This window comes from Culex quinquefasciatus, chromosome 1, assembly GCF_015732765.1.
Source record: "Culex quinquefasciatus strain JHB chromosome 1, VPISU_Cqui_1.0_pri_paternal, whole genome shotgun sequence".
NCBI lineage: Eukaryota > Metazoa > Arthropoda > Insecta > Diptera > Culicidae > Culex > Culex quinquefasciatus.
The window spans coordinates 92,295,575-92,321,819 of NC_051861.1; the positions used below are offsets into that span (position 1 = coordinate 92,295,575).

Genomic DNA, 26,245 nt, shown 5'->3' on the forward strand with positions numbered 1-26,245 from the left:
TCACAAGGATTGGACTTAAGACAATGGTCAATATGGAGACTTTTATGTAAAATTGTTTGGAGAATCGATTCCCGTATTCGGTTTTTGAAAATGTTGACGCTTAGAGCACTTTTCAAAAAAAAAAACAGTTTCAGTAAATGATTTTTGTATTTTTTTAGGTGAGTTGCTCCATCCTGCATTTTTCCGTGAGTCTTTTTGTAACATCTTAGGCTATTTTCACAAAAATTTTGATCGAAAAAATCGTGGGTTCACCTTCAAATTTGACTTTTAAACTTAAAAATAAAAAAAAACTCATAAAAGTGGAGTGTTTTTTTCTTTCAGTGTATTTTTTTCGGAAAGCCCGTCAAATTTCCTACAAGTTTGTCTTTGACCACTTTTTGATACGATGCAACGGCTTCGAGATACAGCAATATTTAAATTACAAAATACAAAAATATTTAAAACACTTACGTCCTTCTCAAATATCATTATCGAGTGTAACTGGCTCCATATACACAAAACTGACTTATATATGCCTAGGATAACATGTCTACAAAGTTTCATTGAAATCGGAGAGGGTCGGGTACAACCGATTCCCTATTTGACATGGAATTGCTCTGTAGTGAAAATCTATTACAAATTTTGCGTCCTTTAATGCCCATATTGCAATTATAAAAAATAAGAATTTTCGAAAAATATGTTTTTTTTTGGGAAATTTTTAGTATTATAACTGAAATCTCTAGTTTACTTTTAAAATTTACATTATTTTGTGAAAATTTGTGAATATAAATAAACATTTTTTGATTTTTTTTCATGGATAGCATTTTTTTTTGCACTAGAATGCATGGTAAAATCAAGCAAAACTTAAAGTGGCCAGGCCTAATCCGTTAAGTTTACCGCAGAGATGCTGCGCTGAACTGGGTTGATCTTCTTGAGCAAGAATGTTCAATAAGAGTTCAAAACCCTTTTTTTTTGGTATATATAACATTGAAGTCTTGAGCGTTTTGGAGCTCGGTGATCCCAGCAAAAAAGATATGCGTTGCACCTCATGACGCCATCGATGTTGCTAGGCCGTTTTTTAAGTGTCCACGTGGTTTATGGATGACTCCCTGAGTTTTTTTACAAAGTTTTGATTTCGAAATTTTACATTGATTACGTTCAAGCTAAAGGAATTACTGAGTTTAAAATTTCCAAGAACTGCATTTTTATTTTGAAGTATTCAGATTTGTTCAAGTACGAACAATTAAAGGCGTCAAGTCTTTCCAAATGAAATCAAATCCAGTCTTTCGCAACATATGTAACAAAACCCACTTTCTCTTTCTCTCCCTTCAACAGTGTACGATGATTCCTTCCAGATGCGAATTGTTGCTGGTTCAACAGTCGCCGTCGTCTTCATTCTAGTGTTAGGTAAGGACACCCCACACGCATAAACACAGACTCACCCACTTCACGGGCGGCTTAGTTTTTCATACAAAACTTCTGAATGAAATCCATTCACACCTCTCACTTGTTGTGTGTTTTTTATCTTCCAGTGATCGTCGTTACCGTCCTGTTTTTGCGCTCCAAGAGCCACGATGACATCGACAAGAAGACCAACAATCATCTGCCACTGCCGCTGGATTACGCCAGCAACGAAGGTAATTTGAGTGGCGCCACCCCGAGCCAACCTTGTTGCTTTATGATACACACATGATAAAAACACACACACACAAAACCGCGCGCGTGCCCTCCCAAATCCCCCCCGGTTGTCATAGTCATAGATTTGTACAGAATTACTTCCCCTTCAAACTCACAAAAGAGTGCAACGACATGCACTGTCTTTCACCGCACTGTCATAGAGAGAAATAGAGTTGCATCCCCCCGTGATCCTCGCCCTTCTTTAGTTGACGACACTTGTCAACTAGTCTTCTGGCAGCGAGATAGAGTTGCAACAGTGAGATGCTGTTGCGGACAGTTGCCCAAGCAGAACTAGATCCTCCTCCTTGCTCTATCTGGCGCGTGTGTAATACTATCTCCTTACCCCCAGTGAACCACCCTAGCGTGAAAAGAGAATGTTAGCCCCTCAGTAACGTCCTACCCATTTTCCCTGCAACCTCCCAATTTGAGCAGTTCTCTTGATTTTCGCATGGTTTATCATATATTGAAACTTATTTAAACTATATTTAAAGAAGTAAACAAAACAAAAAATGTCGAAGAGTGAAAGAAGAACGCAGAATCACAACATAGTTCCAAAGATATAATAAAATATCCTGGCAAGACAGTGAGCAAGAGAGCAATTCTCTTCCTTTCTAGTTATCTCCCGATTTATTTGCTTTGTGTAATTTGCTCGCAGTGTACTTCAAAACACATGGAAGTAAACGTAGAAAACGGGACACTCTTTTGTTCTCGATCCTGATCTATATGTTTCTAACAAACTTTAATAAGCAGTTTAATTTCAAACCTATTCTCCTACAAGATTTTAAGTTATATTTTCTGAATTATTCTTAAAATTTTATGTTTTGGTTAATTTTCCTCGAAATTTCATTGAATTGAAAAAATTAAAATTTCAAAAAAGCTAGTTTCTAGTTCTGCATTATTCAATCTGTATCTTAAGAAGCAATATCCTTGTGCAAAACAGTTGCACGGAAAGGCTGATGATTCTCTTCCTCGACGATCCCTTGGATATTGACAACCAGAGAGTCGACTGTATTTTACTTTTTATCACTAGAAAATAATTTCTTTTAAAAAATAGAGCTGGTAACGGAGAGCTCATAGCTTTTGGAAAAAATGTTTTTTAATTGGGTCTGAGAGGTTAGATTGGGTCATACAAATTTGAACAAAAAAAAAATCTAAATTCCAAATTTCAAGCTATTTTTTTTCGAAAATTTAAATTATTATTAAATTTATGAAAATATATTTTCCTAAATCTTATCGTTTCGTACTGATCTTTGGTCCCAAAATTAAGAATTTGTAAATAAATTATAAAGTCTTTCTTTGATTTTAAATGCATTAATTAGCGATAAAAATAGAGCAATTCCATGCCAAATAGGGAATCGGTTGTACCCGACTCTCTCCGATTTCAATGAAACTTTGTAGACATGTTATCCTTCGCTTATATAAGCCATTTTTGTGTATATGGAGCAAGTTCCACTCGATAATGACATTTGAGAAGGGCGTAAGTGTTTTAATTATTTTTGTAATTCGGAATTTAAATCTTTCTGTATTTCGAAGCCGTTGCATCGTATCAAAAAGTGGTCAAAGACAAACTTGTAGGAAATTTTACGGGCTTTTCGATAAAAATACACTGAAAGAAAAAAAAAACACCCAACTTTTATGAGATTTTTGATTTTTAAGTTTAAAAGTCAAATTTGAGAGGGAGCCCACGATTTTTTTTCGTTCAAAATTTTTGTGAAGATAGCCTAAGATGTTACAAAAAAACTCACGAAAAATGCATGATGGAGCAACTCACCTAAAAAAATACAAAAATCATTTACTGAAACTGTTTTTTTGAAAAGTGCTCTAAACGTCAAAATTTTCAAAAACCGAATACGGGAATCGATTCTCCAATTTTACATAAAAGTCTCCATATTGACCATTGTCCTGAGTCCAATCCTTGTGAAGTTACAGCGGTTTTAAAAATAAAAAAAAAATACTATCCAGGTTACTATACTACACTGAAAAAATATGATGTTTTCAATTATGAGCAATGTAATTAGCTTATATCTGCAAGCTCATACATCCAATTTAAATGTTGTCAAAGACAAACTTATGGGAAATTTGACGAGCTTTCCGGTAAAAATATTTACGAGACTGAAAAATTAAGTCTGTCATATAGAAATTGCCAAAAACCATCAAAAAACCTATTTTTTCAACCTTCACAATCTTCACAAAAATTTTGAACGAAAAAAAATCGTGGGCTCCCCCTCAAATTCGCCTAAACTTAAAAATCAAAAAATCTCATAAAAGTTGTGTGTTTTTTTTCTTTCAGTGTATTTTTATCGAAAAGCCCGTCAAATTTCCTACAAGTTTGTCTTTGACCACTTTTTGATACGATGCAACGGCTTCGAGGTACAGAAATATTTAAATTCCGAATTACAAAAATATTTAAAACACTTACGCCCTTCTCAAATGTCATTATCGAGTGGAACTGGCTCCATATACACAAAAATGGCTTATATAAGCGTAGGATAACATGTCTACAAAGTTTCATTGAAATCGGAGAGGGTCGAGAAAAAAGTACCTGAAAAATTCCTGTTTTGGGCTGGAATTGCTCAATAGTTTTCTGATTAATTTAAAATTTCAGACTCAGTAGGTATTTTTCTACCTTATTTTTTGAGAAATTTTGATGATATTTCATCCTGAAATAAAATTGACAATGGCCTTATTAGAGTTTTTATGCTCCTATTTTTTTAAATAAAATTATTCAAAAAATATTATTTTATAAATTTGAGAAAGAACCATATAAAGAATAAATTTTGTGAACAATGAAAATGGACAATTTCTTAGAAACTTTTCAATAAAAATATTTAAATAATAAGATTTGAAATTGTCTAAAATAGCTTTTTTTCTGTAGTCCGACCAACAAATTTAAAAAATGAAAAAAAAAATGTTTGAAATTTTCTCAGCTTTTCTAAATTATTTCTGCTTTGTTGTTGATCCTTCTTGAAATATTTTAAAATGTAAACAATAATAAAAATCGAAAACTAGACCTGGAAACAATGCATTTTATAAAAAAAGTTTATTAATTTTAATTGCTTATGTTGGCAAACTATTTGCCAAAACTATTTAAAAATAAACTTTGCAGGATTGTGAATGCTTGTTGTTTTCATATTTTGTACATGGGTATTAAACGAAAAAATATGTTGTTTGCATTTTTACTTTATCGATTTTTTTTTGTAAAATACTAAAATTTTCTCAAAATACCATATTTATGAAACATATTCTATTTTTTATAACTTGCAATATGAGTTTAAATGAAGCGAAATTTTGTATGCATTTTCTCTTTTTTAGAGTTTTTTTTGTAAAATACTCAAATTTTCACAAAATATTGTATTTTTTTTGGGCCGAAGTGAAATTGTGTATGCATTTTCACTTTTTTAAAGTTTATTTTTGGTAAATAAAATTTTCACAACCATTGTAAAAAAAATTTCACAACTATTGTATTTTTTTAAACGAGGTAAAATTTTGTATGCATTTTCGTTATTAAAGTTTTTTTATTTGTAAAATACTAAAATTTTCATAAAATATTGTATTTTTTTACGAATTAAATTTTGTATGCATGTATTGTGAAATACTCAAATTTTTACAAAATATGGTTCTTTTTAACATAGCGAAATTTTGATGATATTTCATCCTGAAATAAAATTGACAATGGCCTTATTAGAGTTTTTATGCTCCTATTTTTTTTAAATAAAATTATTCAAAAAATATTATTTTATAAATTTGAGGAAGAACCATATAAAATACATTTTGTGAATAATGAAAATGGACAATTTCTTAGAAACTTTTCAATAAAAATATTTAAACAATAAGATTTGAAATTGACCAAAATAGCTTTTTTTCTGTAGTCCAACCAACAAAGTAAAAAAATGAAAAAAAAAATGTTTGAAATTTTCTCAGCTTTTCCAAATTATTTCTGCTTTATTGTTGTTCCTTCTTGAAACGTTTTAAAATGTAAACAATAATAAAAATTGAAAACTAGACCTGGAAACAATGCATGTTCTAAAAAAAAGTTTATAAATTTTAATTGCTTATGTTGGCAAACTATTTGCCAAAACTATTTAAAAATAAACTTTGCAGGATTGTGAATGCTTGTTACGCATTTTTAAGGTTTTTTTTGTTTATAAAACCTAATTTTTACAAAATTTCAATTACGTATTTTTCAAAAATACCTAAATTTTTAAATTTTGCAACATGGGTATCAAACGAAAAAATGTTTTGTTTGCATTTTTACCTTATCGATTTTTTTTTGTAAAATACTCAAATTTTCTCAAAATACCATATTTTTGAAACATTTTCTATTTTTTATAACTTGCAATATGAGTCTAAATGAAGCGAATGTTTGTATGCATTTTCTCTTTTTAAGAGTTTTTTTTTTCTTTGTAAAATACTCAAATTTTCACAAAATATTGCATTTTGTTTTGGACGAAGCGAAATTGTGTATTCATTTTCACTTTTTTAAAGTTTATTTTTGTAAATACTAAAATTTTCACAAACTATTGTATTTTTTCAAAATGAGGTGAAATTTTGTATGCATTTTCTCTTTATTAGATTTTTTTTGTAAAATACTTAAATTTTCACAAAATATTGTATTTTTTTACGAAGTGAAATTTTGTATGCATTTTTTGTTTATTCGAGTTTTTTTTGTAAAATACTCAAATTTTTACAAAATATGGTTCTTTTTTAACAAAGCTAAATTTGTTATGCATTTTTTTTTCTATGAAATCTTTAAATTTTCTCAAAATATGTTTTTTTTTAGCGAAGCGAAATTTTGCGTGCATTTTTACTTTATTATAGTTTATTTTTGTAAAATTCTCAAATTTTCACAAAAAATATTCTTTTTTCTTTTACTAAATGAATATTGCATCTTTTTAAACCATGGGAAATTTTGTATGTATATTTACTTAATTTTTTTTTCAAAATTCTAGTATTGTCAAAATATACGGTATTTTGTATACTTTTAAATTTACTACCCACTTACTGTCTTCCTTGGCCTTATCAAAAGTGTTAACTTAAAAGTTATCGTACCCAATAAATCAACAAATTACAAATTATCATAAAATACATTCTTAGTGAAAGCATTGAAAATTTAACTTAATATGGTTGGATTAAGCCGTTATCGTGGATAAGATTATCGATATCGACTTGAAAAAAGGTTTTCATCCAAAATTCCAAACAACATTAAAAATCTTTTAAAACAATTGTGAAATTTTAGAAAATCACTTATATACAAAAAAACCTATTGCGAAATTCTAGAGAGAACTGTTCAATCTGTAGACAGTGTCCTTTTGCCTGCCATCCGTCAGTCAGACTGACAAAAGAGAGAAAGTGTGTGCAATTTCTGAAAAGAACAAGTTTACTGATTTGTTTCCTTTCCATTTGACTCCTCTATTTTTTTCTAAAACAAAAATAATACAACAAATCACCTCTTCCCCTTCTTTACCACCCCACACACCAACCCCCCTTCAAACCACCCGCAAAACAGGACTTGTAGTGACCTATAGTAAGTGGCAAAGCCGGAAGATTACGGATTCGATTTCGTCTTTTATTGTCAAAATTTAGTTTTCTCTTTTTATCAAATCTTGTTGTTTCGATTTGTCTCATTTCGTACACTCGAATTTTACACCTTTTCGAAATTTTCTCTCTCGCATGATTTTTGCCATTTACTTCATGTTTTTTTGTTTCTCTTTTTCGTGTCTCTCCGTGTGTGTTCAATTTTTTTTTTCGTGCACCCATTGTCCCTTTTTTCTGCAATTGTTTGTCCTAACTGAATGTGTTTGTCTCACTGCGTGTTTTTTTTTTGTGCGCACAAATACCACCCACCTCACCTCACACCCCTTTCGAAAAAGAAATAGCGCGCAAAGAGACGCCAAAAACAAATACCAACTACTCAAAAAAAATATCAAACATAATCACCCTGTGTGTGTTTTGCCGCTTTTTCTTCATTGTTTTTCGATTGCTTCTTTTCTTTCTTCCTTTTTTTGTCTCTCTCCAACAAATCAAATCGTTGCAGTTCACGCAATGGACACCACGCCGATCGTGAAAACGATGAAAAATAATGGTAAATTATTTGGCGCCGTTTTTAGGTTTTTTTCGTACTTTGTTTTTGTTGGACTCACACCTTAGGGCTGCGCTTGAGCTAATCTCAATAACTTTTTTTTGGTTCGGCTAAACTTTGTATATTTTTAATTCATTTTGAAACATCATCTATAAAAAGCCTCTTTTAACCTATTTAAGCCTAATGTTTAGTTAATTTGTGCTCTTTTCCTTTGATCTGAGTTATTCACTCCACAGATATTTCTACTTCGCGCAACAGTCTAATCAAATCGAAATATAGTTGATATTTAGTTAAAATACTATGTAATCTGTCAAATTACAAGTAAATTTCAGATTTTACATATGATTTGTTGTAAATTTCCATGCAACTTGCATTTAAATTTACATTATTTTTCCTGATACTTTTTGGTACATGATTTATCATGATTTTTTTTTTCTTGTTGAACTCTTTATAATTGTCAAAGTTATAATGAACAGTAATAAAAATCACCTCTTTTAGAGAATTCTTTTTTGAAATTTAGAACAAATTCTAGCGAGTATGTTTGTAAAACAGTTGGGCTCCATCACTCAAGATTAGGTTTTTCTTCGGAGATAATTTACTTTTTTTTAGTAGTTAAATAGTTTGCAGATTGATATTTTTTTCTACTTAGAGAAAAACAGAAAGGACGAAGCAAAATTTTATATGTTTTACAAACATTTATTATTCGATGGTAAAATCGCATGCAAAAGTATGCACATTGTAAAATTAAACATAACGTAAAGATTTATTTCATGACTTGAAACAAAAGTTTTAACATAGTTTACAATTCAAACAAAGTATAATACCGACACTGTGAAAAATCATAGTAAAATTACATCTAGTAGTGGGTAGTAGATCTTTATATTAAAAAAAATTGCAAAATAACCCCTTTTCCAGGGTTTTGCCACTTTTTAGGTCAAAATTGAAGTAATACAATAAGGTAATATTACTCATTCCAATCTTATTATATTACATCTTTTGTTATGTAATTTTACATGAGTTGAGACTGGTAAATGGTAAATTTACACATTTTTAAAGGTTAAATTAAAGTTTTTCTGGCACAAAACTGCACCCATTCTTTCTTCTTGTGCACAAAAATTTACCCATCCAACACAAACAGTTAAGGACTGGCGCCTTAGCCCGCTCGGCTATAAGACCGATGAAAAATTGAAAGAATGAACGCATGTGTGTAATTTTACTTTTAGAATAGAATGGTGTAATGTCAGTTTTTCACTCTAAATTGAGGTAAAATTACATCATAACAGAGGTAATATTCAACCTTTCAAAATTACATCTTCCAAATTTACAGCTTTTTTTTCTGTGTAGGTTTCCCATGCTAATGAGCTACATATTTCAGGGTATTGTAATACACAGAAAAAAATTGTGTAAATTTGGAAGGTGTAATTTTGGAAGGTTGAATATTAACTCTATTATGATATAATTTTACCTCAATTTAGACTGAAAAAGTGACATTAGAACAGAAAAGTGGTAAAATTACACATTTCCAGAGGTAGAATTACACATTTTTCTGACATAAAACATGTACCCCTTCCCAAATGTAATATTACCATGATGTTTTTTCTGTGTACATAAATTTTCATAAAATAATGCAAAAGCTATTCACGCAAAAGCCTTTCACAGTTATATATTGATAACTTTTTTTTGCTGTGTCTTTTTTGCGACATAAATATTCCTGGGTTTAGAATAAAAGTTGTATTTATTTTATTCATTTATTTCTCAACAAATTAAAAAAATCATGGGAATATTACATCTGGGAAGGGGTACATCATTTATGTCAGAAAAAATGTGTAATTTTACCACTTTCCTGGTGTAATTTCAGTCGGAAATAAGGTAAAATTACATCATAAAAGAGGTAATATTCAACCTTCCAAATTTATACAATTTTTACTGTGAACAGGCACTTTTAAAAAGGTGTTGAGTCAAAAAATTATATTATGTTAATGTTTTGACAATCGAAAATTGGACTGTGAAGAATTACATTGCAATTGACGCTAATTTTTCAAAGTTTAAAATTTAACTTTGTATTATTTACATAAGCAAAACTGTTGCTAAAACCGTTTGCTTTACAACAAGGTTGTTTTTTTTTTGTTTTTCCTCTATAAAGAAATTCTGGCATATTTAAAATAGACTATCTTTTTTGTTGATAGAGATAATTGCTTTATGTAAAATATGTGGATCAACATTTGAAATCTCCAGCATTTTTTATGTTTTACCCTTATTCTAGGTTTTGATCTTTTGTTGCAATATTTTCATCATTTAAAAGTTGTTTTTTTTAACAGAGATTTCAAAAACCAAAGCGTTTCTTAAAAAAAAATCACTAACTATTGTTAGAAAATAATTTGGAAATTTTATTTTTTGAGAAAATGTGAAGTTTGCTACAAAAAAAGCTTTGTTTAAAGATGTCTTTCATTATTTATTAATCAGTTATATACAAAGAATACAAAAAACATTTGAAAAATAATTTGATATATCTAAACAGCCTTACACAGCTAAAAAAGTAGTAATCCAGCTGCGTGTAAAAGGCCTGGGTGTAAAATAAATAAAACACCCTGAAATATGTAGCTCATTAGTATGTGAATCCTACCTAACCGAAATGTCAAGCTCATATATACGTTTATCCTTTCCATTTTCATTGGTCTGATGGCCGAGCGGGCTAAGGCGCCATTCCTTACTGATGGTGCTAGGTTAGAATCCCGTCGGTTGCAAGTTTTTTTTGTGTTTACAAAAATTGTACATGCAGTGTGTAATATTAAGTGAGCAATTCCAGCCCAAAACAGGAATTTTTTAGGTACTTTTTTCTCGACCCTCTCCGATTTCAATGAAACTTTGTAGACATGTTATCCTATGCTTATATAAGCCATTTTTGTGTATATGGAGCCACTAAACCCCTGATAATGACATTTGAGAAAGGCGTAAGTGTTTTCAATATTTTTGTATTTCGTAATTTAAATATTGCTGTATCTCGAAGCCGTTGCTTCGTATCAAAAAGTCAATGACAAACTTGTAGAAAATTTGACGGGCTTTCCGAAATTTTTTTACTGAAACAAAAAAACACTCCACTTTTATGAGATTTTTTGATTTTAAAGTTTAAAAGTCAAATTTAAAGGTGAGCTCACGATTTTTTTTTCATTCAAAATTTTTGTGAAAATAGCCTAAGATGTTAAAAAAAGACTCACGAAAAATGCAGGATGGAGCAACTCACCTAAAAAAATACAAAAATCATTTACTGAAACTGTTTTTTTTGAAAAGTGCTCTAAACATCAACATTATAAAAAACCGATAGTGGGAATCGATTCTCCAGACAATTTTACATAAAAGTCTCCATATTGACCATTGTCTTAAGTCCAATCCTTGTGAAGTAACAGCGGTTTTAAAAATAAAAATGTTGAAAAAATAGGGGTTTTGAGGGTTTTTGGCAATTTATAAATGACAGACTTCATTTTTCAGTCTCGAAAATATTTTTAGCGGAAAGCTCGTCCAATTTCCCATAAGATTGTCTTTGACCACATTTCAATTGGATTTATGGGTTTACATATCGACGTCGTCGTGCTATCTTGTCGCACCCGCCATTTTGACGTTCCGGAAAAACGCGTTTTAATGTTTGACCTTGAATATTCAAAAACGAGAGCACGCAATGTAAACAATAACAATCACGTTTTCAATTCTGTGCATTGTCAAAGTTTGGTTGAAGTTGGTTGCTGGAGTCTTATAATTACAAATGTTTACGGTAGTCTAGCTTGTACGTGCGACAAACGCATCCTGACTTTCTTGGCCTGAAATCCCTTTGGCCTTTTGTCGCACTTACATCAATTTTCATGGAGTGACAAGATAGCACTACAAGATTGAAACTACTTTCATATGTAAAGTGACAAAATGCATTTTCGGATTTTGTTGAATATCTCAGGATTGAAATCGATTTTGAGGATCTGTGAAGGTCAAAAGGTGAGGCATTGTGAGCTGCACAAAATGGCGTTCTTAACTCAATTTGGCCCAAAATGCACGTACGACAAGTTAGCACGATGGCGACGATATATAAGCTAATTTACTATCCAGGTTACTATACTACACTGAAAAAATATCACGTTTTCAATTATGAGCAATGTAATTAGCTTTTATCTGTAAGCCCATACATCCAATTAATAGCTGGTCAGAGACAATATTATGGGAAATTGGACGAGCTTTCGGCTAAAAATATTTTCGAGACTGAAAAATGAAGTCTGTCATTTAGAAATTGCCAAAAACCATCAAAACCTATTTTTCAACATTTTTATTTTAAAACCGCTGTAACTTCACAAGAATTGGACTTAGGATAATGGTCAATATGGAGACTTTATGTAAAATTGTCTGGAAAATCGATTCCACTATCGGTTTTGAAAATTTTGATGTCTAGAGCACAAAAAAAACAGTTTCAGTAAATGATTTTGTATTTTTAGGTGAGTTGCTCCATCCTGCATTTTTCGTGAGTCTTAGGCTATTTTCACAAAATTTTGAACGAAAAAAATCGTGGGCTCACCTTCAAATTTGACTTTTAAACTTAAAATCAAAAATCTCATAAAAGTGGAGTGTTTTTTGTTTCAGTGTATTTTTCGGAAAGCCCGTCAAATTTCCTACAAGTTTGTCTTTGACCACTTTTGATACGATACAACGGCTTCGAGATACAGCAATATTTAAATTACGAAATACAAAATATTTAAAACACTTACGCCCTTCTCAAATGTCATTATCGAGTGTAACTGGCTCCATATACACAAAATTGGCTTATATAAGCGTAGGATAACATGTTAACAAAGTTTCATTGAAATCGGAGAGGGTCGGGTACAACCGATTCCCTATTTGACATGGAATTGCTCAAGTGTCTTTTTGACGAAGATGATATCTAATTTTTGGGCTTTAAGTCCAGTGGTTGAAATTACATTGGAATAACCAACTTTCTGTATTTTACGGATTTACAAGTAGGTTCATATTACTGTGTAAAGTTTTTCAACTGTGTTTCATTATGTTCTTCTCCCAGTTTCATACATTGTACAAAAACTCTCCTTTTTTCTCCTCCCAAATAACCCCTTTAAAAACAGGCTCAACTATTTGCTAAGCTCAAACCTTCTCGGCCAAAATAACACCAACTAATTTGATGCTGTATATTTTTCTCTTTCTTTTTATTTTCATATGTATAATCCGCTTAATTATGTGTGCCCGTGTGTGATGGCTACTCTTCTGCATGATGTTGCGCTTTGTTAATACCAAAAAAATCAAATCAAAATCAATATCAAAACCATTTCGGCTTCTTTTGTCTGCTGCGGCGACTGCTTGCTCTGCCAACCACCAACCAACCAACCACCAAAATCACCATCACCAACAAAAAAAAATCAAATAATCAAATTATAATTGTAACTAAAACCATTTTTAAATAATCATAATTGCTTCTGAAATGGTATTGTGCTTTGCCTAAAACTTTTTATTTGTTTTCCAAATTTCTTGCTTTCTTGTCCTTATTTTAATTCTTTTTTTTCTAATTGGTATTTTTGTGTAACTAAACTTGCTGCTTGTGTAAAAATCGCTTATTTTTTGTAAACTTAACTATCGATCAAAATAAAACTCTCTCGAATGAGAGAAGGTGGTTCGTACGGGTATTACCGACAACGTCGTAATAATTTTGCAGTGACCACGCCGCTGTTCGGCACCAGCAGAAGCTACGTCGACCCGCACACGTACGAGGACCCGAACCAGGCGATCCGGGAGTTTGCCCGGGAGATCGACGCGAGCTACATCACGATCGAGGCCATCATCGGTAAGCTATTCTTTAGTGTGGTGTAGTCCTTGAACTAACCAAAATTCTCTCTACCCCTCCACAGGTGGTGGCGAGTTCGGCGACGTGTGCCGCGGTCGGCTCAAGATCCCGCCGAACTTTGTGCAGGAGATCGACGTGGCCATCAAAACGCTCAAGCCGGGCTCGTCGGAGAAGGCGCGGTGCGACTTCCTGACGGAGGCCTCCATCATGGGCCAGTTCGACCACCCGAACGTGATCTACCTGCAGGGCGTGGTGACGCGCTCGAACCCGGTGATGATCATCACCGAGTACATGGAGAATGGGAGTCTGGACACGTTCCTGCGGGCCAACGACGGCAAGTTCCAGACGCTGCAGCTGATTGGGATGCTGCGCGGGATCGCCGCCGGCATGTCCTACCTCAGCGACATGAACTACGTGCACCGCGATCTGGCTGCGCGGAACGTCCTAGTTAATTCCTCACTAGTGTGTAAGATCGCCGACTTTGGGCTGTCGCGGGAGATCGAGAACGCGAGCGACGCGTACACGACGAGGGTGAGTACAACAAAAATCTACTTAAGATATATATACTAATCTCTCAGTTTGTGGTATTAACACATTTCTTTTTCCTTCCCCTCTAGGGTGGCAAAATCCCCGTCCGCTGGACCGCACCGGAAGCGATAGCGTTCCGGAAGTTCACGTCCGCGTCGGACGTGTGGTCCTACGGGGTGGTCCTGTGGGAGGTGATGTCGTACGGCGAGCGGCCGTACTGGAACTGGTCCAACCAGGACGTGATAAAGAGCATCGAAAAGGGCTATCGGTTACCGGCCCCGATGGACTGCCCCGAAGCGCTCTACCAGCTGATGCTGGACTGCTGGCAGAAGCAGCGAACGCACCGGCCCACCTTCAGCAGTATAACGCAAACGCTGGACAACCTGGCGCGACAACCGCAGGTGCTGCTGACGACGCGCAACTCGCCGGACAATCCGGTGGCGCGACTCGGCAACGACCTTAGCGACGAAATGCTGGCGGCGGCGGCCGCAGCTCAGCAGCGAACGATGCCAATGTCCGGCGTTGGTGGAGCGGGTCTCATGGGCACGACCGAGCGGATGTTGGGCGGCGGCGGCGGCGGCAATGGCGTTGGCTCGGGGATGAACGCCAGCGGGATGAACACGCTCGGGTCGACGGCGGGTGGACTGAGCAATACGGGGACGATGTCCGGGACGGGTGGTAGTGCCGGGGGCTGCGGGGTGTTTATCAGCACCGATCTGTGGCTGGAGAGCATCAAGATGTCCCGGTATTCGCAGCACTTTAAGGAGGCTGGTTTGGTGACGGCGCAGCAGGTGAGTTATTTGTGAAGAGTGGGGGAAGACTGAATGTAGGGCTGACTTTTGGACGGTGTTCTGGAAAGACTGATCAAAATTTGGTTAAAGGACGCTTAGTTTACCGACTTGGGCAGCGGGAATTACTTATTTGATATTTTGGTTTGTCGCAATAACCCAAACAAGAACACGTTATGAATCTGAGTCTGCTCCTATTTCAGTGCTGAAAAGTATAACTTTTCGATTTTGTTAGGTTGCTGCAAATATTTTCAAAGCTTACGGAACTAAAAAATCTAGAGCAATTCCAGCCCAAAACAGAAATTATTTAGGTACTTTTTTCTCGACCCTCTCCGATTTCAATGAAACTTTGTAGATATGTTATTCTAGGCATATATAAGCCATTTTTGTATATATGGAGTCAGTTACACTCGATAATGACATTTGAGAAGGGCGTAAGTGTTTTAATTATTTTTGTATTTCGTAATTTAAATATTGCTGTATCTCGAAGCCGTTGCATCGTATCAAAAAGTGGTCAAAGACAAACTTGTAGGAAATTTGACGGGCTTTCCGAAAAAAAATACACTGAATGAAAAAAACACTCCACTTTTATGAGATTTTTTGATTTTTAAGTTTAAAAGTCAAATTTGAAGGTGAGCCCACGGTTTTTTTTCGTTCAATTTTTTTGTGAAAATAGCCTAAGATGTTAAAAAAAAACTCACGAAAAATGCAGGATGGAGCAACTCACCTAAAAAAATACAAAAATCATTTACTGAAACTGTTTTTTTAAAAAGTGCTCTAAACGTCAAAATTTTCAAAAACCGAATACGGTAATCGATTCTCCAGACAATTTTACATAAAAGTCTTTTGATCATTGTCCTAAGTCCAATCCTTGTGAAGTTACAGCGGTTTTAAAAATAAAAATGTTGAAAAAATAGGTTTTTTGATGGTTTTTGGCAATTTCTATATGGCCGACTTGATTTTTCAGTTTCGAAAATATTTTTACCAGAAAGCTCGTCCAATTTCCCATAAGTTTGTCTTTGACCACATTTCAATTGGATGTATGGGCTTACAGATATAAGCTAATTAACTATCCAGGTTACTATACTACACTGAAAAAATATTGTTTTCAGTTATGAGCAATGTAAATAGCTTATATCTGTAAACCCATACATCCAATTGAAATGTGGTCAAAGACAAACTTATGGGAAATTGGACGAGCTTTCCGTAAAAATATTTTCGAGACTGAAAAATCAAGTCGGTCATATAAAAATTGCCAAAACCATCAAAAAACCTATTTTTTCAACATTTTTATTTTTAAACCCGCTGTAACTTCACAAGGATTGGACTTAGGACAATGGTCAATATGGAGACTTTTATGTAAAATTATCTGGAGAATCGATTCCCGTATTCAGTTTTGAAATTTTTACGTTTAGAGCACTTTAAAAAAACAGTTTCAGTAAATGATTTTTGTATTTTTAGGTGAGTTGCTTCATCCTGCATTTTCATGAGTCTTTTTAACATCTTAGGGTATTTTCACAAAAAAATGAACGAAAAAATCGTGGGCTTTTGACTTTAAACTTAAAAATCAAAAATCTCATAAAAGTGGAGTGTTTTTCATTCAGTGTATTTTTCGAAAAGCCCGTCAAATTTCCTACAAGTTTGTCTTTGACCACTTTTTGATACGATGCAACGGCTTCGAGATACAGCAATATTTAAATTACGAAATACAAAAATAATTAAAACACTTACGCCCTTCTCAAATGTCATTATCGAGTGTAACTGACACCATATATACAAAAATGGCTTATATATGCCTAGAATAACATGTTCACATAGTTTCATTGAAATCGGAGAGGGTCGGGTACAACCGATTCCCTATTTGACATGGAATTGCTCTCTATTTTTTAAATTTATTACAAAAACTTGCCTCTTTGTTTTTTGCATATCTTTGAAGGAATGCAAATTCACCCAAAAATACTCTTCCAAACACGAATTTTTGAATGTAAAATTAAATTTGGCATCAAAAAGATCTGATGTGATTTTCTGTGGGAAAAAATCACAGTTTTTGATGAAAGCTTTTTTATTATGGAAAATTGAAAATATAATATTTTTAGTGTTGCATTAACAATAAACAAATAGAAAATTGTAGAGAATTTTTAAGCTTTTAAACATATTTTTTCAGAGATGGAAAAACTGCTTAAAACAATGCATTTAATCATAAAATCACAAATATACTTTTTGCAATTCCGTCGTGAAACTACTTACTTTTCCTGTCATTCTTGAACGACGAAAAAGCCTACTTTTCTGTACCAAAAATAACAGAATCGAATAGCAACACTTTTCACAATAAATGCTAAAAAGTTCTTCTTTTCAGCACTGAAATGGGTGCTGAAAAGTTGAACTTCAGCACTTTAATTGACAAAATATATGAAAATTTTACTTAAAATTTTACTCAATGGTTGTTTTTCGGAATTGCAAAAAATGTTGTATGGAACTCGTTGCAAAACTTGATTTTTTTAGCACTCTTCGTATTTATCCAACTCGGTGAACCTCGTTGGATAAATGTACGACTCGTGCTGAAAAATCCTATTTTGCAACTTGTTGCATAAACTACTATTTTGATTCCAAATACAACTTTACATCCAAAAAAGATTTTTTAAACCTTTTTCGGGTATATTGTCCATATTTTACGAAATTCATTTATTTACAAAAAATCATAACTTGCTGAAAATGTAATCGTCTGTTATACCCTATAGCTCAAAAGCTGGCACTTTTTGTCTACTAAAACATATCAAAAAATGAAAAAATAAACCTATTGGGAAAAGTTTGTCAAATCGAGTTTTTCTGATAAAAGTATAACGGCCTAGTTGCAAATAATTTTCAAAGTTTATGTCCCTCGGTCGAAGGGGGGGGGCAAAAAATAAAATTACAAGCCTAGGTTTAAACATTTGGATGAAAAAAGAGTTTTAAAATGCTTTTTACAGGCGTACAGTTGCTTTCCAATCATTAGATTTGAAAATATCGAGGTATTGACGGAATTTTTTTTCCCCTAAAATTTTTTTTTGTGGGACTGTACATTGGTATTTCATGGAAATTTGAAATGTTTTCAAAGGCGTTCAAACATGCTAAATATAATTATAAACGCGGGAAAATGCATTTTAACTGGTTTTCAGTTGGTAAAACTTTAATTTTCATTAAAATTTTGAAGTTTTTCGAAAAAATATTTTTTTGTCCCCTGATTTTTAGGCTATTTTTGAAGGGGGGGCGACATAAACTTTGAAAATATCTGCAACGGCCTTATTGAAAAAAAAAATTAGAGTGCATTTGTTTTCGAAAAATCCTACAAATCGCCGAAGACACCAAATCAATTGTAAATTTACTGCTCGAGATACAGATTTTCGAGTATTTGCTCAGCATTTTGCTATGGACAGCCCCAAAATTTTGTATGGAAAAACCAGTGAAAGCTGAATGGTTTATCTGAGCCTAAGGAATCGATGGATCCAAATATATAATATAAAAAAATCAAAACATTTTATTCTGCGAAATTCTAGAAAACTTCTCTTTTGCCAATTTGTTTTTTTTTTTTTAAATAATTTTTCAGTCACGGTTTCACAAATTGTAGGTATCAATAAGGACTGTTCGGGAAAAATAGATACACGGAAAAAAATTTTGCCGATTTTTTGTTTAATCTTTTTTCACAAAACTCAATATCCCCAGATCGGCATTTTTTTATTTTCGAGGTTTTTTTTATATGTTTTAGGGGTTCAAAACTCACAACTTTTGAGCCATAGAGAAGTATGGCCAAACATTTTACCGCCGAGTTATACATTTTCGAAGAAGTTTTTTTTGGAAAAAATCGAAATTAAAAAAAAATTAAGTACATCAATAATTCTCGGAAAACATAAAAATTTAGTGATTGAGTTATTGTTAAAAAAAAGTTAATTAAAAAGCGGCAATTTTTCCGTGTTCCTATTTTTCTGAATAGTCCAAATCAATACCTAAAACTTTGCCGAAGACACCAAGTTGATCAGAATATTCCTTCGAAAGTAACAGATTTCCAATATTCACGAACCATTTTTGTATGAACTGCTGCCGAAATTGTATGGAGACTTGTATGGGTGAACCAATAACACAAAATGGCGTCATGTCATAGGAAAGGCCTCCACAAATTTGAGCCAAATAAAAAAATAGAAATAAAATCCCATTTCCGGTTTTAGAAGAGAATTGTTCCAAAGCTAAACCCAGAATAAATACATATTTTTCATAAAAAATTTTAAAGTCTCATAAAAGTAAAAATATCAAGTCCTAGATTTATAGAAAAGTTCTACTTTCCAATATTTATTTGAAGTTTCGGAATTGGTGTGAATTTTGGTGAATTTTTAGATTGAACCCCGTCTAGAGGCGGTGGGTTTGGTCTGCGAAAGTTAAGACAAAGTAAAAAAGTATATGTCATCAGATAAATGATAATTGTGATAAATTACTCTTTTCGTTTATTGTCTAAAAAAAAGAAAATTCTTCTCTAATTTTCAAATTTCATTCGGAAATTCATATTAAAACCAGCAAATGTCCAACAAACACTGAAACAAAATGTAATCTCAGATTCATCGTGTTCTTCAACTGCTATCATTCTTCTACTCAAATAAATCTTGTTAAAATCCGTTTACTGACCCTTGGCCAACCTTCCAACACCCTCCTTTTTCCACCCGGCACAGATATCCCGGCTAACCGCACAGCAGCTCTCCGACATGGGCATCACGCTGGTCGGCCACCAGAAAAAGATTCTCCACCAAGCGCGACAGATAGATACCATAATTTAAACACCAACACCAACACCAACAACAAACCAGACGACCACAAAGGGTAACCGATACTACCCTTAACAGCATGACTTTACGCAAAAGAAAAGACCCAGTGCAACAAAGAAAAAGTCGAATCCTGTTTAGAGCATTTCTTGTTTAACTTGAGTACATTCCTGTCAAATATCATCACACCGAGAAAAATCAGCACCTTTATTCGATTCACTTCACCCTACCACGATGATATTCACCGAGCATTTCGAGGGCTGCATTTATACAAAGTAGCGTGTTAAGAGTGCGCGCGTGATCGTTACTTAAGGTCAAATCGGATTGTTCCCCACAACTGAACCACAAACGCATCCTAGTTTTGATTTTGTGCGAGGGAGTTGTTTTGCCTAAGTTTATGCACCGACAAGTCGAGATGAAGTGAGAGAGCGTAAATGAGAGCGAGAGAGGTAAGCAAACCGAACTGATCACAGTGAGAAAGAGATGGAGAGAGAGAAGGAGGGTGCGCGAGATAGTACGAGAAAACTTCGTATGTGTAAAACGACGAAAAAATGTGATTTTTTATACAATAGCAATATGTAGAATCGTTTTTTTAGGTGTACACACTACTATTACTGCAAGAACAAAACAAACAAACAAGAGAAGAGAACACAACTGAGTACTGCTAGCAAACTACTACAACTAATTTAAAAAAAAACACTACGACTACACATCAGAGAGAAAAAAAACCGCAACCAACACACTGATATTAACAAAAAAAAACAGCGCGATACGGGATAGAAACAAGCATTACGAAAAAAGACACAGTGAGAGTAGCGATTACGTGTAAAACAATAGAGAGAGAAAGAAGGGTGAGTTAAAAGAGAGAGGACTGGTTGTATCATAGTTTAGAGAGGACTCAAAAATGCTGAACCTGCCACAGTTTTCTCAAATCGCGGGAGGTCGAACAGAACTGAAGAAAGTGTGTTTTTATTTTATGTTTTTTAAACTTTTTTGTTCTTTTAATACTTTTTTGTTTGTGTAAAAAATGTCAGTTCTCTCTGTATGCTTTTCTCTCACTTTAATTTAAAAAAAGAAGAGCGTGTGTGAATAGTTAATTTTTAAGTTATTTTATTGCTCCCCTTTTTCCTAGTTATCAACTGTTTATTATTTTGTCTTATTTAATTGCAAACCCCCCTAAATTCCGGCGTTTAAGTAGGAGCAGCGAATCGATTCGTAGCAGCTTTATTCTGTGAAATATAGCGACTTTTTATTCTTTTTATTTTGTAAGTAATAAATTGGAAAAATTGACTCTGAAAAGTATTTCGCTTGTGTTTTTATTATTTTGCCTCTTTTTGATTTTTGAAAGAAAAAAAAAATCCAGCTTAGTTTGTTACATTTGAAACCCGCAAATATCCGAAATTTCATAATTTAAGACACTATCAAGTAATCTTCAAAGCCCGCAATAATCAAATATGTTAAAAGTTATTTTAAATCAATTATTAAAATTATTAAACACTTTCCTTCAAAATTCTACGTCTCTAAACTAAAAGAAAAACATTAATAAATAACAATTTTCTCAGCAAAACACGATGGTCAAAATTCAAAATTCTAGTTAAAATATAATTTCAGTGTGAAAACTAAACAAAAAGTTTTCACAACACACACAAATTTGGTTCCGCACTTTTAAATAGGAGTTTTTACAATTTTTGCGATTCTTGTTAAATTTTGGCGAAGAGACAATGATTTTTTTTTTCATTTTAAATATTCTCTTTTACAAAATAGAACCTGAAAAAGGGTCCTGATTTTTGGTTCAATTAACAGTAATCTAATCACCATTCGGTGCCGATTAGCACGATTCGCAAGCTTTCAGCTATTCAAATCCTTTGTGATTTGATTTGGCAGGGCTTGAAAAACACGCCTAAAAACCATTTTTGATCACTTTTTGTTATTTTGACGCAAACAAAAAAAGTTAGCAAGACAACATTTTTTCGATGGATCAACTATGGTTCCCTTGGAAAGTGCTGTCAAGTAGAAACTTTTTCTGTCAAGAAGGACCGCAAAGCTAATTTTTTAAACTATTTGTGGATTAACAAAGGGTCATTGTACTCAAAAAATAAGCTTTATCGTTGTGAACAATAATATCAGCAATCTAAGCCTAATTTTAGGACCCAATTACACAAAAATATGTTCAGAAGGCCTCAGGTTTTAGAGAGGAACGTCAGAATTTATCAGAGCAGATTTATTTCTCGTATGTCCTTTCAAAGTATTGATATTTACGATTTCAACGAGGATGGGTTTTCAAGTATCGAAAAATATTGATATAAACAATTAAGCGTCAAAAATCGGGTTTGCTTGAAGTTCGGAAACATTTATTGAAACATAGGGGAAATATACCTTTTCTAATCAAACACCTATCTTCGTCATATGGAGAGTTTGGTGCTTGATTAAAGCTCTAAAAATAATTTTCAGGCTATAAACTTACCAGCAACAGCACCGCCTCGAGTAAGCACGCAAATTTATGCCATTTACTGGCCAAAAAGATCAAATTTAATGCACTTTTGATCATAATTTGTATTTTGTGAGACCATTTCTCATCATTTTGGTGGCACACACACACACAAGATCAGAGGTTAAACGCTTAACGAAAGTCGCCATCAATATCTTTTCACTTTCGCTTGCGATTTCACGGTGCTTAAATACAAAACTGCTTCCAACTTCCGGCAACATGTTTTTTTGACCATTACTTAGTCACTCACTTGAAAAATAATCCCGAAAAATGTAAATAATTAGCAAGCACCAACAAAACAACAAACGCGCAAAGTCTTTTGACGTTTCAATTTTGAATACCCATTCCAATCAAAGGCTGAAGAAAACCGAGCGAGGAGCGAAGGCAAATAAAGAACAAAGGGTGGCCACCAACACCACCAACATGCTGGTGCATCGCCTGTTGGAGTGAGCAAGTGCTGCCAGGAAACTTTCGCTATAAATGCTACTTTTCGTGAGTGTTCGCTTAAAATTTCATCAATTTTGGCAGCACTAAGCAGACCCAAAAGAGCGCTGGAAGAAAAAAAGCACTTAGCTGGAAATAGAAAAATGGGCGTGGCCCAATGCACTCGACTGATTAGAATGCATTTTTGAAATATTTTTTTGAAATGATTGTAAAAGGAAGAGCATAACCTTTAATAAAAGTGAAAATAAACAGAAATGTTCACAAAAAGTTGCTCTACTCGTTGGTGTACTTGGTTTTAGTGAATTTCAAGGAACAATCCAGATTATCCAGCATCATTCAAACACGACCGCTTATTAGGCTTAAAATGGGCATATTTCCCCTATTGAAAAAAAAATTAATATCTGGCCACATTTTTTAAACTAATGAGCACACTATTGAACTTTTATAACCTCAAAACATAAGATAATTTAAATGTTGGTGAAAATAACTTTCAGGATTACTTACATCTATTTATATAATTGGAAATACCTCTTCGCCCGGTTTAAAAATTTCATGAATTGTCATCCTATAAATTTATGAAACACAATAGCTTATAAAATCTTTCAAGATAAATATTTATATTTATATTCCATATTTATAACCGATTTTTGTAATTTAGAATTACAATCACTTATTTAAAAACACTTTATACACAATTTATGAAGGTATTCGAAGTATTTTCCAATAAGAAAATGGTATCGCTGTTCGGAAGTATACAGTGCAATCCCTTTTTTGGCAACTCGAAACATTCAAACATTTCTGCTTGCCAAAAATCAACACCAATTCTTAAATCGTTCATTACTGTGCGAAGTTTTGGATTAGTTCTCATTCAACAATTTAAAGAAAACTGAAGTCAGTCTAATTCATCAGTCATTTTTGACGAGAGGAAATGTGTGAAAAAAAAATCGTTTTGCCAAAAACTGACACAGTGCTGAAAGTTCTTTCAACTTTCAGCATTTTTATCGAAAAATGCATGGATTGGCCAAAACGTTACGCTGAAAAATCATATTCAATAGTGTTTTTTGGAATTGCTAAAAATGCTGTGTGGTCCTCTTTCCAAAACTCAATTTTTTTCATTCTGCAACTGGTTTGCAGAATTCTTTTTGAGCAGTTATCATTAAGATGAAAAGATTAATCTTTTAAACAAAATAATAATTACAAAATTTAAATGTAATTGATGCAAAAAGGGTTGCCAGATAATTCTGGAAATACCAGATTTTTTTAAGTGTAAGGCAGAATAAAAATTTATCAGTATCTGTGCCGAATTAAGATTATTTTATTTATATTCAGCCTACTTTTGATAAATTTTTTAATTAACGATTTTAATCAAAATTTAAATCAAAAATTGAAAAATATATTTTTTTTGAATAATACAGTATGTAAAAAAAGTATTTACACCCCTTGAGCACTATGCACATTTTGTGATGAAACATGTAAAGAATTTAAAGTTTGACAGGAACCTAGTACTACGTTTTGTTCAGAAACTCATGCCAAACATTTTGCTACAAACAGCTCATGAAAAGATGATTTCTATAAAAAGTTATATAACAAATACTATTACGAAAATAAAAAAGGTGCAAAAAAAGTTTGTACACCTTTCGAAAAATTAACATAAATAATGTTATTTGTTGACAAATCACCATAAATCCAGTCTCCTAACTCCAAATAGGCATCCTTGACTGATTAAAAAAATGATTTGGATTGAATATAAAGTTTACTAACTACTTAGTATAAAAGTTTATATAACTCTGGAAATTCTATATAAAACTTATCTAAACTTAATTTTGCAAACTTTTAATTCGACTAAATGTCAATATATTACCATATAATTGCTAAATAAACATTTTGGAGTGGGTATAACACCGTTTTGGGGTATTTGTATCGATAGAATAGATTTTCGTTGGAATTTCGTACCAACCCGGAATTACGTCGTCGGAAAATCCGCCGGCATTCGAACCGGTCCATAATTCTTAAGTCAACCTATGTGGCATCGGAAAGGGCATAAAATTTCCGATCTTTTGATACCCATACATCCAGGTTTTCTATAAAACCCACGTTTTTAAATACCTGGGCAAAAAGTAAGTTTGATCCACGAGAACAAAAATTACGAAATTCCATACATTTTTGGCAGATTGCTCAAACAAAACCATAACAACGTTTTTACCTAGGTATTTAAAATCGTGGGTTTTATAGAAAACCTAGATGTATGGGTATCAAAAGATCGGAAATTTTATGCCCTTTCCGATGCCACATAGGTTGACTTAAGAATTGTGGACCGGTTCGGATGCCGGCGGATTTTCCGACGACGTAATTCCGGGTTGGTACGAAATTCCAACGAAAAATCTATTCTATCGATACAAATACCCCCAAAACGGTGTTATACTAGCGTGTCCCAAAAAAACACGAATTCGAGGAATTCAATGTGCTCAGTTCTCAAATGATAGAAAATCATGTTAGAAACAACTCTCTCATACATAAAAATTTTCGGAAAAATTGTTTACCACGTTCCCTGGGCATTTTTTTGAAAAAAGTCAGTTTTTTCGACAATTTCACAAAATCTGCTTAGAAAAAATGGAAAATTTTAAAATTTCAAATAGCCTATACCATTAAATGATGGTCTGTGGTCCAATAAACAAGTTATTGTATCGATTTGGCCTTTTAAAACCTTGTTTTCACTTTCCCGTAGCTTTTATGTCGAAAAATACGAGTTTTGCTTTACTTTTTTCAATCTTTTCTCTCGGTATTGAACACAAAAATTTCCTCATATGTGAAAATACATGCATCTTGTAGGAAATTTTCCGCCGAAGATTTTCGTCTAAGCAACTTTGAAGTTTCATCAACTCTGAGCTGAGATATTTCAGTTTTTGTGATGAAAGAATATTGAATATTTGAAAATGTTGATATTAATCATCATTGGCATACAATATTAAGGATAATTTAAGCCTAATTTGAAGTGAGGCTGTATCGCATCTGTTTTTAAACATGATTGGTTCATCCTTCAATACTAAGGTCCACCTGGTTTTGTTTTCTCATGGCACACTACGTGCTAAATGAATGAATTACTTTTAGCAAATAACTCATATTTAGAGCATTTTGCATTTAAACCAATCGATGCACGTTTGCTGTGTTTCCATGGATACAAATAAACAAATAACAAATATAAGGTTCAATTGTACGCATTTCCGTGATCTGAACCACAACGTAACGTTTACACTCCTTCTTATAACTCCTGTTGATAAATCCGATGTTCAGGTAAATTAAAAATATCACTAATATTTGGAATTTATTCTACAGGGATCCATCCATTAATCACGTAGACATTTTTTTAAATCTCAGCTCCCTCCTTCTCATGGTCAATTGTCCATAAAAAAACTTTTTTGGTTGGAGCGTGGACAATTGCCAACCCCGTACAATCGAACCATACATTTCGATGCCTCTGTGCTCTTGTACTAAGCTTACTGGTTTTCCTATCTAGATAGCATAAGAGAGCACAGATGCATCGATTTGTTATTTGTTTATTTGTATCCATGGAAACACAGCAAACGTGCATCGATTGGTTTAAATGCAAAATGCTCTAAATATGAGTTATTTGCTAAAAGTAATTCATTCATTTAG

At 33.2% G+C, this 26,245-nt stretch overlaps 1 protein-coding gene across 11 annotated transcripts in view; it reads left to right on the forward strand.

Annotated features, from left to right (window-relative positions):
• Window positions 1-20,961, forward strand: part of LOC6048855 (ephrin type-B receptor 1) — a 180,015-nt gene extending 159,054 nt beyond the window's left edge. For 5 of the 11 annotated variants that reach the window (XM_038266853.1, XM_038266828.1, XM_038266834.1 and 2 more), the window contains 8 exons: window positions 1,315-1,386; window positions 1,512-1,616; window positions 7,163-7,180; window positions 7,691-7,738; window positions 13,386-13,559; window positions 13,624-14,090; window positions 14,177-14,878; window positions 19,570-20,961. In XM_038266853.1, the coding sequence (XP_038122781.1) occupies window positions 1,315-1,386; window positions 1,512-1,616; window positions 7,163-7,180; window positions 7,691-7,738; window positions 13,386-13,559; window positions 13,624-14,090; window positions 14,177-14,878; window positions 19,570-19,674 (1,691 nt within the window). In that variant the 3' untranslated portion in view covers window positions 19,675-20,961. The remainder of the gene's footprint in view (window positions 1-1,314; window positions 1,387-1,511; window positions 1,617-7,162; window positions 7,181-7,690; window positions 7,739-13,385; window positions 13,560-13,623; window positions 14,091-14,176; window positions 14,879-19,569) is intronic. The other 6 variants (XM_038266869.1, XM_038266863.1, XM_038266881.1 and 3 more) reach the window with 6 other exon arrangements.
• Window positions 20,962-26,245: the final 5,284 nt, after the last annotated feature.